This window comes from Scaptodrosophila lebanonensis, unplaced genomic scaffold (genome assembly GCF_003285725.1).
Source record: "Scaptodrosophila lebanonensis strain 11010-0011.00,11010-0021.00 unplaced genomic scaffold, SlebRS2 tig00000053-arrow-pilon, whole genome shotgun sequence".
Taxonomy (NCBI): domain Eukaryota; kingdom Metazoa; phylum Arthropoda; class Insecta; order Diptera; family Drosophilidae; genus Scaptodrosophila; species Scaptodrosophila lebanonensis.
The window spans coordinates 10,600,254-10,617,513 of NW_022060548.1; the positions used below are offsets into that span (position 1 = coordinate 10,600,254).

General features: G+C 38.2%; 3 protein-coding genes across 4 annotated transcripts; all 3 read left to right on the forward strand.

Annotated features, from left to right (window-relative positions):
• The first annotated feature begins 5,200 nt into the window (after positions 1–5,200).
• On the forward strand, positions 5,201–7,276 carry LOC115624008 (4-coumarate--CoA ligase 1-like). 2 transcript variants are annotated; one of them, XM_030518580.1, is made up of 3 exons: positions 5,201–5,346; positions 5,414–5,925; positions 6,252–7,276. In XM_030518580.1, exons 1-3 carry the CDS (start codon positions 5,203–5,205, stop codon positions 7,207–7,209), a joined length of 1,614 nt encoding a protein of 537 aa, XP_030374440.1. In that variant the 5' UTR covers positions 5,201–5,202; the 3' UTR covers positions 7,210–7,276. The 2 variants fall into 2 exon arrangements, with proteins under 2 accessions (XP_030374440.1, XP_030374441.1); XM_030518581.1 differs by having other exon boundaries at positions 5,201–5,337.
• Positions 7,277–8,231: 955 nt separating this feature from the next.
• On the forward strand, positions 8,232–10,828 carry LOC115624028 (probable 4-coumarate--CoA ligase 2). Its single transcript, XM_030518605.1, has 2 exons — positions 8,232–8,896; positions 9,657–10,828. The coding sequence occupies exons 1-2, from the start codon at positions 8,232–8,234 to the stop codon at positions 10,615–10,617; spliced, it is 1,626 nt and encodes a 541-aa protein (XP_030374465.1). The 3' UTR covers positions 10,618–10,828.
• A 3,013-nt stretch (positions 10,829–13,841) lies between these two features.
• Positions 13,842–15,853, forward strand: LOC115623537 (4-coumarate--CoA ligase 1-like). Its single transcript, XM_030517919.1, has 3 exons — positions 13,842–14,000; positions 14,068–14,579; positions 14,824–15,853. The coding sequence occupies exons 1-3, from the start codon at positions 13,857–13,859 to the stop codon at positions 15,779–15,781; spliced, it is 1,614 nt and encodes a 537-aa protein (XP_030373779.1). The 5' UTR covers positions 13,842–13,856; the 3' UTR covers positions 15,782–15,853.
• Positions 15,854–17,260: the final 1,407 nt, after the last annotated feature.

The window sequence follows — 17,260 nt, forward strand, 5'->3', positions numbered from 1 at the left end:
CGTAGTCTACGCTTTCATTTTCAACTTACGCTTGTTTATTCTTCTTCTTCTACTACTTCCAATTCGTTTTGCATTATATTTTACTGCTTCTCATACTTTTCACTTTTGTTTCCAAAAACTAAAGGTAAGCAAAAAGAAAAACCAAAACAAAAATTGCAAAATTATATGCAGAATCAATGAAATGAAAAACAAAAAGAAATCACAACACCTAGCACATAAACAATTGTTAAATGAACACAAACACACACAGAGACACACACACAGACACACAAATGCAAGCACATATGTATGCATACTTATATATAAATAAAAAAAAAAACATAAATGTACTATGTACTTAGTTAAAGAACGTGCCAAGCAACTTGCTCATCGGATTCGACAACAAACATGCATAAATAATTAGATGAATAATAGAGAGGAGGCAACATTTAAATGGAAATGCAAATTACTCGTAGTTGTATTTATATATAAATATATAGATATATATATATATATATATATTGAAGCTATTGAACATACAGGGTTTTTAAATGTGAGCATATAGTCAGGCGATCGCCACAGATCGTAGTCGTCAGTGTTAGGCATGTTGATGTGTGTTGATTGATGTTAAACTTCATAATAAGAGCAGCATTGGGAATAACGAGAATAAAGTATCTATAAAGCTAGCATAGGAGACATAGGAGCAGTAACATTAACTAACTAATTAGCTATGTATCTACTTGTATGTATCAGATGATATTTTATGAATTCATTTGCGCTCTCTAACTCGAAACTTGGCATTGGTTGAGCTGATTGATAACTTATCTTAGTTTCTGATATTCGATATTGAATTCGGTCGGTTGGTCAATTATCATTTCAAATCTGTCTGCATTAGTCCAATTAATTATATATGAATTGTAAATAGTTTAAACAAGCAACAACAGCGGTTGAGTGTAAATGGTTATGGTTACGGTTACGGTTAGGCTTAAAGTGCACAACTTTCTAGATGCGTTCAAAAAGACTTACAAGTTCGAACAACAACAAAAACATGCAAAACAAAAACATAAACAAAAGAAAATAACGTGAACATTTAACGTAAATTAGCAAGCAAAATGTTAGTGAGTAAGTAAACGTATAATTAGTAATTAGCTGTTAAGCATAAAGTGTTGCAAACGAAAGAAATTCAAACTAGAAAAGCGGCCACTACAGACAGGCAGACATACACTCACATATATAGTATGTATTACGTCACCAGGCTCTCATCTACCGTTCCAATTAGGCACTCACACACACACACACACACACAATCATCTTCACTGTTAGTGTTTCAGTCCCACTAATGGCAACTACTAGCAACAAATTAATTGTACTTGCACCATTTAAACGTAATAAAACAAAGTCATAACACATATCTTCCAAAAACACTCAAAAAACAAAAAAAAAACATTTCTAACAATCAAAGTAAATCTCAAAACTCCTAACACATGGAAATGTTGTAAATAAAAAATAAAAAACCAAAAGAAATGCTAGCAAATGTCAAATGTCGAATCAATAAACTGCAAATCACCTTACTTTATAGAACTAAGTGAGTAAGCCAGAAACATCAACTAACATTTAGCGAAAATATGAAATTAGGTCGCCTACATTAAAGAAATGAAAAGAAATTGTTAGCAAATACAACACACAAGTATGTAACAATAAAAGAATAATAACAGATGTCAACTAATAATTTACAAATCAAATGCTCAATAAAAACAAATCAATCCCAGCAAGTAAATAAAATGCATGTGTGTGACAAATTAGTAGCATAATTATACAAGAATAGTTGAAATAATTGTTGTAATTGCCATCACACATCAACCGCAATAAAAATTGTGTAAAACATAAATAAGAAATGTTTGTGAAAAATGTTTATAAATAAAGACAAAACAAAAACAAAAACAAAAAATGCAAAGAAAACAAATACCTAAAGTGAGAAAATAAATGCAATGACATGTTTAAATAAAATGAAAATTGAAATATACCGAAAACGAACGATTTATTCATTATTTAAATGTGGGCTGAAAGTTAATTCGGTTTTAATTTATGGGAATAATTATGAGGACAAAGTGGAGAAGCATTAAATATTTTCGTAACAGCTTTTTATGGCATTTTAACAATAAACACTGTTTTAACTACAGAAACGATCAAATTACAGTTATGTTTATTAAAAAATATAAACTTGTATTTATTGCATGTTTTAAAGTTAGCATTTATATTAAATTGATTTATTTAGCAACAAAAATTATAACTATCGGGTAGCTTTAAATAATCATACACATTATTTGTAGTACGTTTTTTTTTTTGGATCTAAAATATTCTGTCTGTGAGATTAAAAATGTTTTTTTTTTGCAACAACACTTTATTTGGGGAAAAAAGTAATCGACAACAACCTACTGAGTTCATGTTTCTAAAGATCTCAAGCTACGAATGTGCTGCTTTGAATATAATTTTGAAAATCGCACAACACAACCAACTATTTGCAATGAAATTTGTTTCAAATTGTTTAAAAGAATTAATTTGCTTGCAGATAGGCACAGCAAGCAGTGCTACAGGAATATTTTCAAATTAAACTGCTTTCTGCACTGCTTATTCCGCAATAGATGTTCTACGCCTCTTTATCGCGCTGCTTTTCAGCACTCGCACTGCTTTAGAACTGCAGTAAACCTGCTTGCATGCATTTTTTCAAATATTAATAACAGTTTTTCAAAAACTCCATAATAATGCTATTCATTGGATTTTAAGTATTTTATTTGTTGTTTCAAGTATGTTGCACACATATTGGTAGCAACTTTAAAATTTGTCTATCAAATTAAATTAAAATGCACATAATATTTAGAAACCAATTGAATGCCAATAGATTATTAGTGTTTTACTTTATAGAAAATATTTTGATCTCTCACTAATTTAAATCAATGAATAGAAGTAGCAAATTGGAAGCTCATATAAAGAAAGGACTCCTTCCTGCTAGACCTTTGCGAAGACTGAAACGATTAGGTTTTTTCAAAACATTTAGATAAGCATAAGCCACCACTAACTTATTAATCCTCGCGCGGAAGTGCTCGAGGTTGGGCTATTTTATATTTGTAAAAATGTATTGTTAAGGTGCTAATCTGAATGCACAGCTTCAATGCTTTGATTAAACGAATAAAGAAAAAATATATATAAAGAAACGACGGAGTGTAAAATCAATGGAAAAGCCCCACAATAAGCCCCATAATTTTAGAAAAGCTATCGAATTATCGTCAAAGTGAAACATCAACAGAAATATTTCTTTACTTTGTGGCGAACGGAATATGCTTTTTTAAAGCAATTGAACTAGAAGTATTTTGTTTTGCCCCCTTAACCTTCAAAGAGTTCCCGGTTTTTTATTTGCAGACTTGTCTCCAATAAAAATATCAAACAAAACAAAATGGTAAGTAAATTTATATTGGTATATTCAAGTTGCTTAGAGGGGGGAATAAGGAAGAGTTATCTGCTTCTGTTGAAGGTATATGAGGGACTACTTTATTGGGAACTGTGAGTTACCAGATCGGTATTAATATGGTGTATACTAATGAGCGTTGCCAATTACCAATAATTTCAAATACATAACGTTTGATTAAAGCTAAAATAAAAGTTCCTACAATTTTCTCAACAACTACATGGATTTACATAAAGTAGCGTAAGATTCGTTATTTCGCTCTTCATATGTTTGTAAGTATGTCGTGATAGCATTGAAATCTTACACTCTTAAGAAATTCAGAAAAATGATGTATCCAGGAATTTCTATAAAGAATTTAAAAATAAAATAAAATATAAAATATGATGAAAGAAACGATTTTACAAATTTACTTTATACATTTAAAAAGTTGAGATCAAAAAAGAACAGAACCCTGATCCCTAATTAATAATAATATTTAATCAATTTGAATTTAGTATTAAAAACATTTAAAGGCACATATATAGAGTTTCAAAAGACCGAAAGACTTGCAATATCACATTAAATAGATAATCTAAGATTCCAAAGAATAATCAAATATGTTAACAACAATAGACATCATCCTCAATGGTATTTGTTTGAATTCGTATTCGAAACATCGAAAGATTCTGATACATCAAATATTAATTTCCCAGAAAAATAATCTACATATTTGAGAGCCTGCTAAATTGTAAAACGAAAGAATATCGAAACATCGATACAGGGCCTCATCTACTTAACATTTATTAAGGTCTGTAGCTTTAACACACCATTTACATATCAAACATTTATGAGCCTTTTACCCTCTGGGTACAGGTTATAGAAAGACTTCAACTCGTTCTTTTATAGTTTCCAGTGAAGCATGAAAATTTAAAAATATTCCAGAAAAAATAACACCAACATCGCATGCAACTACATCAATATAATGATAACACATTCAAGCCAGACACAAATATTATTTCTATTCTAGCGAGGTCTTAATATATCAAGATAATGTTAATGCTTCGCAACGAATATATAAACTGAAACGGGCGATAAAACATGAAACGGAATGGAAAAACCATAAGAAGCTGAGAAGTCGCTTGAACTTCAAACAGTAATGGATTACTTAGTCATAAGCGGTTCCGACTTCATAAAAGCCAGACGATTATGCAGCTGAATTTACACATTAGATGTTTTATTATCAAGTGTTAGTTGATTATGCATTTATTTTTGTATGCTTTGGCATTGAAATAACGCCACAATGTCTCTTTGGAAGAGATATCTCTGCCAGACATAAGCCGCTGGTATTGGATGGTACCGGAATTATTGGAATTAATGGACTGCTTTACGCCAGCAATATGTTCCCAACTTTTAAATTAATTCGAATACTTTTGTGTAAACAATTAAATGCAAAAAAAAACAGCATTGTCTACTTAAAGAAATGTTTTATCTCTTTATGACAGCTATATACATTTTAGAATATGTTCAAGAATTTTAATGTCCCTTTTTATGAGAGCTACACTACAATACCGTAATAAATGAGACTGATTGTTGTTTTATTACAACATATATCGATATAAACGATCAAGTTTTGGTTACTAAGCTATATTTATATCTAAAAGTTCTCAACACTGTAGTGGGTAACGTTATCTAATGGAAGTCTTGGCGCTCAGGCGACGTATAAATAGCGAACAGTTGAAAGAAACGCCATCATTCAGCAAAGACTAGAGCCAGCGATCGGAATGAGTTACCAGCCAGAGACGAGCTACGATGCTGAGCATAAGATCTGGAGCGGTCCGGTGGAGCGCTTCCATTTCGCGCCCGACCTATCCATAGGCGAGATCATATTCCATGAGATGCGACGCCATCCCAAGCAGGTCGCCCAGGTGAGCTAAGCAGAGAGAATCCCAAGACTGACAAATGGAACCACTCTAAATCGGGTTTATAATGCAGGTTTCGGCTACGGAGCACACGTTGCTCACACGCTCGGAATTGCATCAGAACTCTATGCGGGTGGCCAGCTATATGCGCCAGATCGGACTGAGACAATCGGATATAGTCGGCATAATGGCTAGAAACTCGACGCATATCGCTGCCGTGGCCTACGCCTGTTTCTTCAATGGCATTGCATTCCACGCGCTCCATGTGGTCTACGAGAAGGACACCATCAGGAAACTGTTCAGCATCACAGCCCCGAAGATCATCTTCTGCGATGGCGATGAATACGAGAAGTTGAAGGAGGCAACCGCTTCGCTTAATACCCAAATAGTTACGATGCGGAACCACCCGCCTGGAGTTACGAAAATCGAAGATCTGCTGAACACGCCCATTGAGCCGAACTTCGAACCCGCCCGCTTGGAGCAGGGGGTTCAGCAAACGCTTGCCATTTTGTGCTCCTCAGGCACCACAGGAACGCCCAAGGCCGTAACCATAACCAACAGCCAAAAGATGATCAACTCCAGCAAGTAAGTTGAATAAAAATTGTGAAAAAAATATCAAAACTTGCTGGTTCTTTACAAAAATTAACCGAAAACTTAACCGGACATAGCAAGAAATTAATTTTGTCTTTGAGAGATCGAAGAAAGCGAAATGGAAAATCGATATAGCCAAGTTTTTTTGTCCGTCTGTCCGTACTTCTGTCTGTATGAACTATAACATCAAAGCCCTATAATTTTTTTTAAAATATATCCCCTCTATGAATAATTAGCTACTGCTTTAAGGTTCAAGTTAATAATCACTCTTTTGTGGGTGTCTTTATAAGCCTCTCTAATATCCCACACTATCCTTACAGCCTTTTAACCACCGCCGATGTGCAGTACTCGCATAGTACATTCGACTGGTTATCTGGACTTGGCGCACTCGTTACATCTGGGGTTTTCAGCACGAAGCGCATTATAGCGGACAACACCTTCGATCCGGCTATACTGCTTCGCATCATCGAGGAATATAAAGTCACTTGGCTGCTACAACCGCCCTCACATATGGCCATGTTAGTGAATTGCCCGGAATTCGAAGAGGCCGATCTGAGCAGCTTGCGATACTATCTATATGGCGGAGGGCGTTGCTCAGTAGAGGTCCAAGAAACTGTCCGCAGTCGACTGGATCACGATTGTTTGCATTTCAGCTACGGCTGTACAGAACTGGGCACCATCGCGACTATGAATAGGAATTACGATGCCAAACCCAATTCCGTGGGTCGTCTGCTGCCCGGATTCAAGATAAAAATACTAAACGATGAAGGCAAGGCACTCGGACCGGATGAGGTGGGCGAAGTATGCGTAACCAATGGCCAATACTGGGCGGGCTATTATGGCAACCCTGAGGAATCTCACAAGATACGCGACGCCAATCTGTGGTTCCATACCGGCGACCTGGGCTATATGGATGAGGATGGCTTCCTCTTCATAGTCGAGCGCAAGAAGGAAATGTTGAAATATCAGAATATCATATACTATCCCAACGAAGTGGAGGAGGTTATAGCCAAGATGCCGGGCGTCTCCGAAGTTTGTGTCTTTGGGGTATGGAACCAATTCAATGGCGATGAAGCCGCCGCAGCCGTCGTAAAGAAGTTCGGCGCCGACTTCCATGCCCAGGACGTAGTGGACTATGTCGCGGATCATGTGGATGCCAAATATAAGCAACTAAATGCCGGAGCTATCATCATGGATGATCTTGCCCGCAGTGCCAATGGGAAAACAAATCGGAACGCCACCAAGGCTTACTTCTTGGAAGCCAAGGATAGGAGTTAAAGAGATAAATCTGATTAACTGTTGTTATGTAATTAATTGAATAAAATAAAATAGATAAAATAGTTAATAATCCCTTCTCGTGGAGGTCTTTACGGTTGTGGTCGCTCGCTTTAATTTTGGTCTCTTTTTCTCTTCTTAATACTCTATAGTCATATAATACTTCCTTCTTGGGAATTCTCAGTGCAACACTCTGTGTCCGTCCGTATGAACACCTGGATCTCAGAGACTAAAAGAGCTAGCGACGAAATTTTGCTCGAATATGTCCTATGTGCTTATTTTATTTTTTGGATTTTACCTTCCGCTGCCCCTATGTGGAATTTTCGGAAACGCTGTTCGTATAATCACCTGTATCTCAGAAACTACAACAGCAAGATGGCTTACAGTCGACTCTGGTTAATTCAAACCTGCGATAATTCGAAACTCTATATAATTCAAAGCTATCACGAGTTCCCTACAAAATCTCTTTATATTTCGAACTATCTCGGAATTTCAATAGCTATGAAAAGTTTGCCTTAAACCCTATTTTATAGACCATTTAAGGCTGCACTCTATAGCTCTTGCGATACTGTACTTCATATATGATATTCCGATAAATAAACCTCAATTGAATTAATAGTCCCATACCTTTAAAAAGAACCCTGGGTTCCTCAGCGCTGTGTCCGATTGGAAGGGCAGATACATTAAGATATTGAGCTAGGCATTTACCAACAAACTATTAATCTAATCAATAGAGCCCAATTCAGCCTTATTCAATAAAAGCTAACCTCTAACCCACCTCTGGAATAAACGCAGATTCGTGTCAAATGCAAAGCTTGCGTGGTGGAATCGCAATTCTGAACAGTAGCTCGAGTCTTTAGACTGCTAAATTGGCGGCTAATTTGTTGCAATCCCCCCGACGCACTTGCCAATCATGGCGTGTCCATTGTCTTGACACTTTTACAGCTAACAGCAGAGAGTGGCGTGATCTTTAAATAGTCGAGCCGTTTCGTTGCCCGTGCCAGTTGCAATTGCAAAACAGCACTATGTTGGACCTCAACGGCAATCCCACAACCAGCTATGATGCAGTCCAGCAGATGTGGAGTGGCTCCGACGAGCAGAGTCTGTACAACAACGAGCTCACCATCGGACAAATCATATTCAAGCAACTGCAACGCGAGCCGCAGCGGCTCTTTCAGATTTCCCACACGGAGAAGACGCGACTCTCCAGAACCCAAATGTTGCACGATGCGGCGAAGGTATGCAGCTATTTGAGGCTTCAGGGTTTGAATGCGTCCAGCATTGTTGGCCTGATAGGTCGAAATACAACGCATCTGGCTGCTGTCGCCTACGGCTGCATGTTCAATGGCACGCCCTTCCACGCCGTCAATCCCAACACGGAGGCACATACCATACAGAGCCTCTACAGCATCACCAAGCCGCGCATCATTTGCTGTGATGGTCAGGACTATGTGCGTTTAAAGGACATAGCGGTGGCATTAAAGGCGCAAATTGTGACCCTGAGTGGTCACATTGCCGGTGTGACCAGCGTTGAGCAGTTGCTGCAAACACCACTGAGCGAGAATTTCGAGCCGACGCGACTAGAACGGGGCAGCGAGAGCATTATGGCTATTTTGTGCTCTTCCGGCACAACGGGCACTCCGAAAGCCGTGACTCTCTCAAACAGTCGCCTCATCTTCGAGCAGCACAGGTAGGTGGTCAGACAGGCAAATAATGTTTGCACAAATTTAGTCAATTGCTGTATTACTTCAATCAGAAAAGAGAACACACACAAAACGTTAGGTTTTAGGAATTATTTAAAAATTAAATTTTCATTTCTTGCCTGTGAAATTTGGCGAGTTTTTGCGCAAATTATTTGCTAGTCTAAACGCGACTTAATGTGTATTTTTGTTCTTTATAGACTTTTAAATCAATCGCTATAGTCTTCACATAGGAAAATTCGACTCACAAGTGGGTTAAAATCGTGTTTTAAACATTTAAAAAAACATTTTATTCATGTTGAAATAACTTTCAATTATTTTTCCTATTAAGAGTTACAGGAACAATTCAATATAATTAGTCTTCACATAGAAAAATTCGACTCACAATTGGGTTAAAATCATGTTTTAAACATTAAAAAGAAACCTGTTAAGATAACTTTCCAATATTTATTCCTATTATGAGTGATAGGAACAATTAAATAGAATCTTTAATCGTAAAATGAAACTGTTTTGTGGCTAACACAGAGATTTAAAGTCTGTTGTTAACAGAATTAAAGAAAGAGATCACAATGCGAGCGAGAAACTCGGGGCTAGGTCCACGAAGCAGGGGTGCCTCGCTATCAAAATAAATATCTATCTTCTGCTCAAGAAACTGACGGGGCTATGAGTTGCAGAAGACATTATCGATTGAGGCTTTCTCCTTTCTACGTTGTTAATGGGACATTTTTTTTCTTTCAATTTTTTCTTTAGCTATCTAACTGCGAATGACGTACAATATGCTCCCAGCACTCTGGACTGGCTCACCGGCCTCATCACTTTGATTACTGCCGGGGTTTATGGAACGCAGCGTGTGATCTCCACGGAACCCTTTAGTTGCGCTCACTTTTTGGAGCTTTGCGAGCAGTATAGCATCAGTTGGGCCATCGTCGCCGCCTCGTATATCGCCATGTTGGCCAATTATGGTGGCACTAATGGGCGACCACTGCGCAGCCTTCGCCACCTTCTCTTCGCTGGCGGACATACCCTGGTGACCACCCTGCAGAAAATGCAGACCCATCTTCAGGGTCAGGGCGTTCTGCGCAATGCGTACGGTCTCACGGAACTGGGCTCCATTGCCTCCTGCAACTACACCACCCATTCGAAGCCCAACTCAGTTGGTCGCCTGTGTGGCGGCATTTGTATGCGCATCGTTAGCGATGCGGGAAAATTCCTGGGACCTAAGGAAGTGGGCGAACTCTACTGCCGCAATGGTCAGCTCTGGGCTGGATATTATGGGAACGAGAAGGCCACAGCCGAGATGCAGGACAAGCAGGGCTGGTTCCACACTGGCGATGTGGGCTACTTCGATGAGGACAACTATTTGTATATTGTGGAGCGCAAGAAGGATATGCTGAAGTATATGAACATGATGTACTATCCACACGAAATCGAAGAGGTGATCGCTCAGATGCCCGACGTCAGTGAGGTGTGCGTCTTCGGTTTGTGGAATGAGATCGAAGGAGATGCGGCGGCCGCATCGGTGGTTCGCAAGAAGGGCAGTTCCCTGCGATCCTCAGACGTGGAGCAGTTTGTGCGCCAACACGTGACTGTCAAGTACAAACAGCTAAATGGTGGAACACTGATGGTCGATCAGCTAGCCAAGAGTGCCAATGGCAAGGTAAATCGTCAAGCGGTTAAGAAGCATTACCTTGAAGCCACAAAAACAAAGTAGTCTAGCAAAAATTAGAGTGTTCCCAAATATCTAATGACCTGAAACCTAGTTCGAAAAAGAAAATGTATAGCTTAGAATAAATAGTGAATTGAAAAGATATAATTTACAAGTTCAGTATTGTAACATAATCGAGTAAAGTATGGAGTTTGGATGAAAGAAATAATAATAAATAATAATAATAATAAATATAAAATTTATAGGTTAGAATAAATAGCGAATTCAAAAGATATAATTTACAAGTTCAGAATTGTAGCTAATGGTGTTTCGATTAAAGAAATAATACGCTTTCTTGCTAAATTCAGTCGCACAAGAGCAATAAATAGTTGAAAAGCGATCTGCTCTAGTCTTTTATTTTTAAAAACTTTTATAGTAATGTCATTTAAGTATACAGTAATGAGATCTAATACGCTTGTTTGGAAATAATATATCGATTCAGTTACAGACTTTAAAAAGCATAAGATCTCTATCTATATTTTCAAATTATAATCCTTCGAGAATTGGCTAGAAAGCGAGTGTGAACCAAAAAATACGTTCGAAAACGATTTAAGTCCGCTTCAAAAACCTAGAAAACTTTTAAGAACTAGCGTTCATACAGATAGAAAATATGCCTTTACACCTACGATTAAAAATTGAATCAATATTTGTTCATAACGGGCTTAGAATCAGTCCAATACCAAATCCAGTTACGAAACGGATCATTTAAAAATCCATAACTGCTTAAATTCATATTCAAAAGAAGTACAGAACTGGAACTGGTTCAAAAATATTTATTAATATATTAATCCATTTTTTTATTATTATTAGCAGAGTATTTTTATTGAAAACTGTCCATCGTGGACAATCATCAAATTTGTTAAATAAACTTGACGATCCTTGACTATAATATTTGGTGCATTACAGCTGGGTCGATATTGGAGTTTCACTGTCTTTTAACACGAATTCCGCGAATTTTTACTTAAATTAAATAGGTTTATAAATGTTTTCAAAGGATTTGAAGTACCTTTAGTATATTTTGTTAAGACCTTTGCTAAGACTACAATAAAATTATCGCCCCAAGCGTTTTTGCAGTTGCAGAAATGCAACATACACTAAATATTTAATATATACAAGTATTCTAAAACCCAGTTAATCAAAAAAATAAAAGAAAGTGTATTTTTTATTTTCACTTTTCTATTAAAAAATCATTCAAATTGGAGATTGTGCCAAACGAAGGGTTGAAATTAGACTCAGAGCTCATTGAAACTGGTTCAAAAGACCGTCAATATTCGAAAACACATCTTGTTTTAGTTCATTTACAAATAGTCATGGTTGTCGGTTGTCATGGTTAAAAAAAATCTCAGATTATAATCTTTTATCAAAACTTTACTATCCACTTACATGTTGACGACAAACGCTGCCCAAAAACACAATGATTCAGCCAAAAAGTGCCATATTAGTGGTACTTGGACCGAATATAATACTGATAAGACATGTGTTCTTGCAAAAAAAAAAATAATAATACTAATAATTACGACGCTTTGCCAAATAGACATATCAGCAGTGCAGACAGTCTTCAGGGTGTTTACAGTTTACTTCTAAACATGATATTGTATTCCACTTTATATGGCAGTCAGATTAAGATAAATTACTTTAACAACCCTGCACATTTCCATTGTACTCTGTTACGACCAACTAGGTTATTACAATCCACGATAGGAATTAATGAATTTCATCACAAGTTTGCCTCAACATCAACTGCGAATATATTCTAGACTAGACTATATTATAGATGCACTAATAAGTGCAATTCTATTCGTGACTTTCACGCCAATTTGTAGATTCTCAGTTACATAAATGGCATATACAGATATACATACAAGTAGTTCCGATGCATATATACTCGTATAATCTGTCAATGCACTCACAAGCCCCTCCAGAAAATAGTAAAAAATAGTAAACAGAATTGCGCGGGTCGGTCACATCGAATTAGGGGATGCCCTGCATTGCGGGACTAGAAGCAATCAAAATAACAATAATAACTAACGAAAGGGAACATTATTATTGTTCATATCGTTCCTGTCATTAATTATGTAAGTATTATACCTTCTTAGAGGTAAGACTATTATTTACAAAATGTAATGATAATTTTTAACACACTCTGTTTGCACACAGATAAGATCATCTTACGAGAGTACAGATAGGCGAATAGACAGACAAACATAGCAAGATTAAGCGACCCGCCACGCCCCCTATTCTCTATTATATTTGGTATAACCTTTAACAGTTTCAGTAGAGCTTATCGTTTTACAAATTTACAGTGGATGGATTATTTTTTATGCTTTAATAATGCAATTATTACAAAACGAATTAAGACTTGAAGTTTGAAATGTGGAATGGAGTATAATCACAAAAATTTAGCACATATTGTAAATAACCCAATCCGACAGATTGCAAATATAATCCATCTATTACAAAAATAAAATTGTGTATTTTGGGAAGTTCCAATATTTCTGAATTAATAATCTATTTCCTTTTTTGTCCATTGAAATATTATTATTCTAATTATTCCAATATTCCTATGGGAGTAATACACCCAATTCTGTTTTTACACGGTCTTTTTTTACACGATTTTGATACAACACGATTTGAAAATCAAATATTGTATATATATTTCTTTACAGATAAGGAACCAATCCCCTATTTTTAGGGGCCTTTCCTTCAAGTTTTTATTTTCCCAAAGAACCATTTGGAAACCGAATTTCAAATCATTTCCACAAATAAATATACTCGGTTCTGCAAAACCGGAACAGTGTTCTGAGACATTCACTCGCACCGGAAAACTGGAACTGACCAATTAATAAATCAGCAATGCCGGAGATGACCTTTGAGGCCAATCACTTGAAGGCTGGAAAAGTGTGCGTTTTCCATTTCTGTAATAGGATCACAGCAATACACGACGACGGCGGGCGCCTCTACAAAAAACTGATGCGTCAGCGTTAAATGAAAGTTCTCAATGCTGCGCTCACGAATGCTGAACGTGCGCCCGACCCGGCCCGGCCCAGCCCAGTAGCTGTATTTGTTTTGATTACAGACTATTAAAGCGCTTTCTCATGCAAACATCACAGCACAGATGCAAAAACGATGTAAATCTGTAGTGGGTAGCGTTATCTAATGGAAGTCTCGGCCCTCACGCGACGAATAAATAGCGAACGGTTGAACGAAACGCCATCATTCAGCAAAGACTAGAGCCAGCGATCAGAATGAGTTACCAGCCAGAGACGAGCTACGATGCTGAGCATAAGATCTGGAGCGGTCCGGTGGAGCGCTTCCATTTCGCGCCCGACCTATCCATAGGCGAGATCATATTCCATGAGATGCGACGCCATCCCAAGCAGGTCGCCCAGGTGAGCTAAGCAGAGAGAAGCCCAAGACTGACAAATGGAACCACTCTAAATCGGGTTTATAATGCAGGTTTCGGCTACGGAGCACACGTTGCTCGCACGCTCGGAATTGCATCAGAACTCTATGCGGGTGGCCAGCTATATGCGCCAGATCGGACTGAGACAATCGGATATAGTCGGCATAATGGCTAGAAACTCGACGCATATCTCTGCCGTGGCCTACGCCTGTTTCTTCAATGGCATTGCATTCCACTCGCTCAATGTGGTCTACGAGAAGGACACCATCAGGAAATTGTTCAGCATCACAGCCCCGAAGATCATCTTCTGCGATGGCGACGAATACGAGAAGTTGAAGGAGGCAACCGCTTCGCTTAATACCCAAATAGTTACGATGCGGAACCACCCGCCTGGAGTTACGAAAATCGAAGATCTGCTGAACACGCCCATTGAGCCGAACTTCGAACCCGCCCGCTTGGAGCAGGGGGTTCAGCAAACGCTTGCCATTTTGTGCTCCTCAGGCACCACAGGAACGCCCAAGGCCGTAACCATAACCAACAGCCAAAAGATCTTCAATTCCAGCACGTAAGTCGATCAAAAGCTCTGACAAAATATCAACACTTGCTGGTTATTTACAAAAATTAACCGAAAACTTAACCGAACTTAGCAAGAAATGAATTTTGTCTGTAAGAGATCGAAGAAAGCGAAATGGAAAATCGATATAGCCAAGTTTTTTTGTCCGTCATTTTTGCTTTAAAGTTCAAGTTAATAATCACTCTTTTGTGGGTGTCTTTATAAACCTCTCTAATATCCTGCACTATCCTTACAGCCTTTTAACCACCGCCGATGTGCAGTACTCGCATAGTACGTTGGACTGGATTTCTGGACTTGTCGCTCTCGTCACATCTGGGGTTTTCAGCACGAAGCGCATTATAGCGGACAACACCTTCGATCCGGCTATACTTTTGCGCATCATCGAGGAATATAAAGTCACTTGGCTGCTACAACCGCCCTCACATATGGCCATGTTAGTGAATTGCCCGGAATTCGAAGAGGCCGATCTGAGCAGCTTGCGATACTACCTATATGGCGGAGGGCGTTGCTCAGTAGAGGTCCAAGAAACTGTCCGCAGTCGACTGGATCACGATTGTTTGCATTTCGGCTACGGCTGTACAGAACTGGGCACCATGGCCACTATGAATAGGAATTACGATGCCAAACCCAATTCCGTGGGTCGTCTGCTGCCCGGATTCAAGATAAAAATACTAAACGATGAAGGCAAGGCACTCGGACCGGATGAGGTGGGCGAAGTATGCGTTACCAATGGCCAATACTGGGCGGGCTATTATGGCAACCCTGAGGAATCCCACAAGATACGCGACGCCAATCTGTGGTTCCATACCGGCGACCTGGGCTATATGGATGAGGATGGCTTCCTCTTCATAGTCGAGCGCAAGAAGGAAATGTTGAAATACCAGAATATCATGTACTATCCCAACGAAGTGGAGGAGGTTATAGCCAAGATGCCGGGCGTCTCCGAGGTTTGTGTCTTTGGGGTATGGAATCAATTCAATGGCGATGAAGCCGCCGCTGCCGTCGTAAAGAAGTTCGGCGCCGACTTCCATGCCCAGGACGTAGTGGACTATGTCGCGGATCATGTGGATGCCAAATATAAGCAACTAAATGCCGGAGCTATCATCATGGATGATCTTGCCCGCAGTGCCAATGGGAAAACAAATCGGAACGCCACCAAGGCTTACTTCTTGGAAGCCAAGGATAGGAGTTAAAGAGATAAATCTGATTAAGTGTTGTTATGTAATTAATTGAGTAAAATAAAATAGATAATAGAGTTCATACAATTTCAGTTCTTTTGATCATTTTGTGAGACTAAAGTATTGCTTGAATGGAGACCGATTACTGTCGAAGATCGCAGAACGAGCCAGAACCAACAAATGAATATACAAAAGCTGAATTATTAAAGAATCCTTCCAAAAAGTTGGAAAAACTGCAAACTCAAGAGCAAAAGACGAAAGCAAGAATGAACATTTACTTTCGTAGTTAAAGAAATTGTAAAACTGCCTAGAGAACACAAAGAATTCAATAGAAGAACGTACGATTTGGCTATTGATTATTAAGAAAAGAAACACAAAAAATCTTAGAGAATAGATAATATTAAAGACTTAGAGATGAAATTTAAAGGAGAGTTACTGTATTAATTTGCAATCAATCTCAATCATGTTGAGGAGAATTTCGCTGTCAGATTTCGTATTATTCTTCAAAAATGAAATATTGTTTAAGTAATATGCTGCTCTTAAGTTTAGACACAAGACTTATAACATATTGGTATTGTAAAGCAAGCAAAAGGATGGTTTTCAAGAAGCGGTAATAGGCACAGAAACAGGAACTTTACGTTCCTATTGATTGCCAAATCGTATCTGAGGTTATCCCAGGCATAAAAACTTCTCAACAGATATGTGTTCAGATCTTTTGAAAGCAGTGTTTGGAGCTGCTTTTTCAAATCAAATCAAAATGGAGAAGGAGAGAAAAAAACATCGGCGACACGGTTTCCTTTGGAGGAGTTGCCAAATAAGAGAAAAGTTGTTCGGTCCGTGCGGAGAGATGGTGGAACATCGACAAAGTCTCCAATCGTCGTTACTAAATTGCGTTTAAATGGATAACAAACATGACTATTTCGACTATTTCTTTTAGCCTCGGCAACTAGCATCCTTAAGAGTGTATTATGTCTGAAAAATCACCTTATCTTCCAGAGCGGCTGTAAGAAATATTTGTGAGAGCGAAAAGCAACAACAATATTTGAGTGCCCGAAACTGCTGAAACAGTTTTAGAAGCATTGGTGAATACAGCGCCACCTTTGGTGTGTGATCGGAAACTGAAGCTGGTTGCTTCAGCTTTCTCTTCTTTCTTGAGCCGCCAACGCGATTTCATCGCAATTTGAGCAGAAAATGTAAACAGTTTAAACTAAATTTAATTTTGAAATAAAAAAGGGCCTGTACTGGACATGATCTAGACTCGGCAATATTTTTTAATGTTAATCTATAAGTAAAGATAATTGCGTGAGCGGGCTAAAAGGGGGCATCCCCAACTGTGTACAAAAAAGAGATTGGGCGTTTCGATAGGAACAAATCTTTTTATTTTCCATTTAATTTTCAATTTTTAATTTTCGTGTTAAAGTCTGTAAAACAATACCTTTTGGGTGGAAGAAGAAGAGCGAACTTGATGCTGCAGTTTGTTGGTGGAGTACTGGA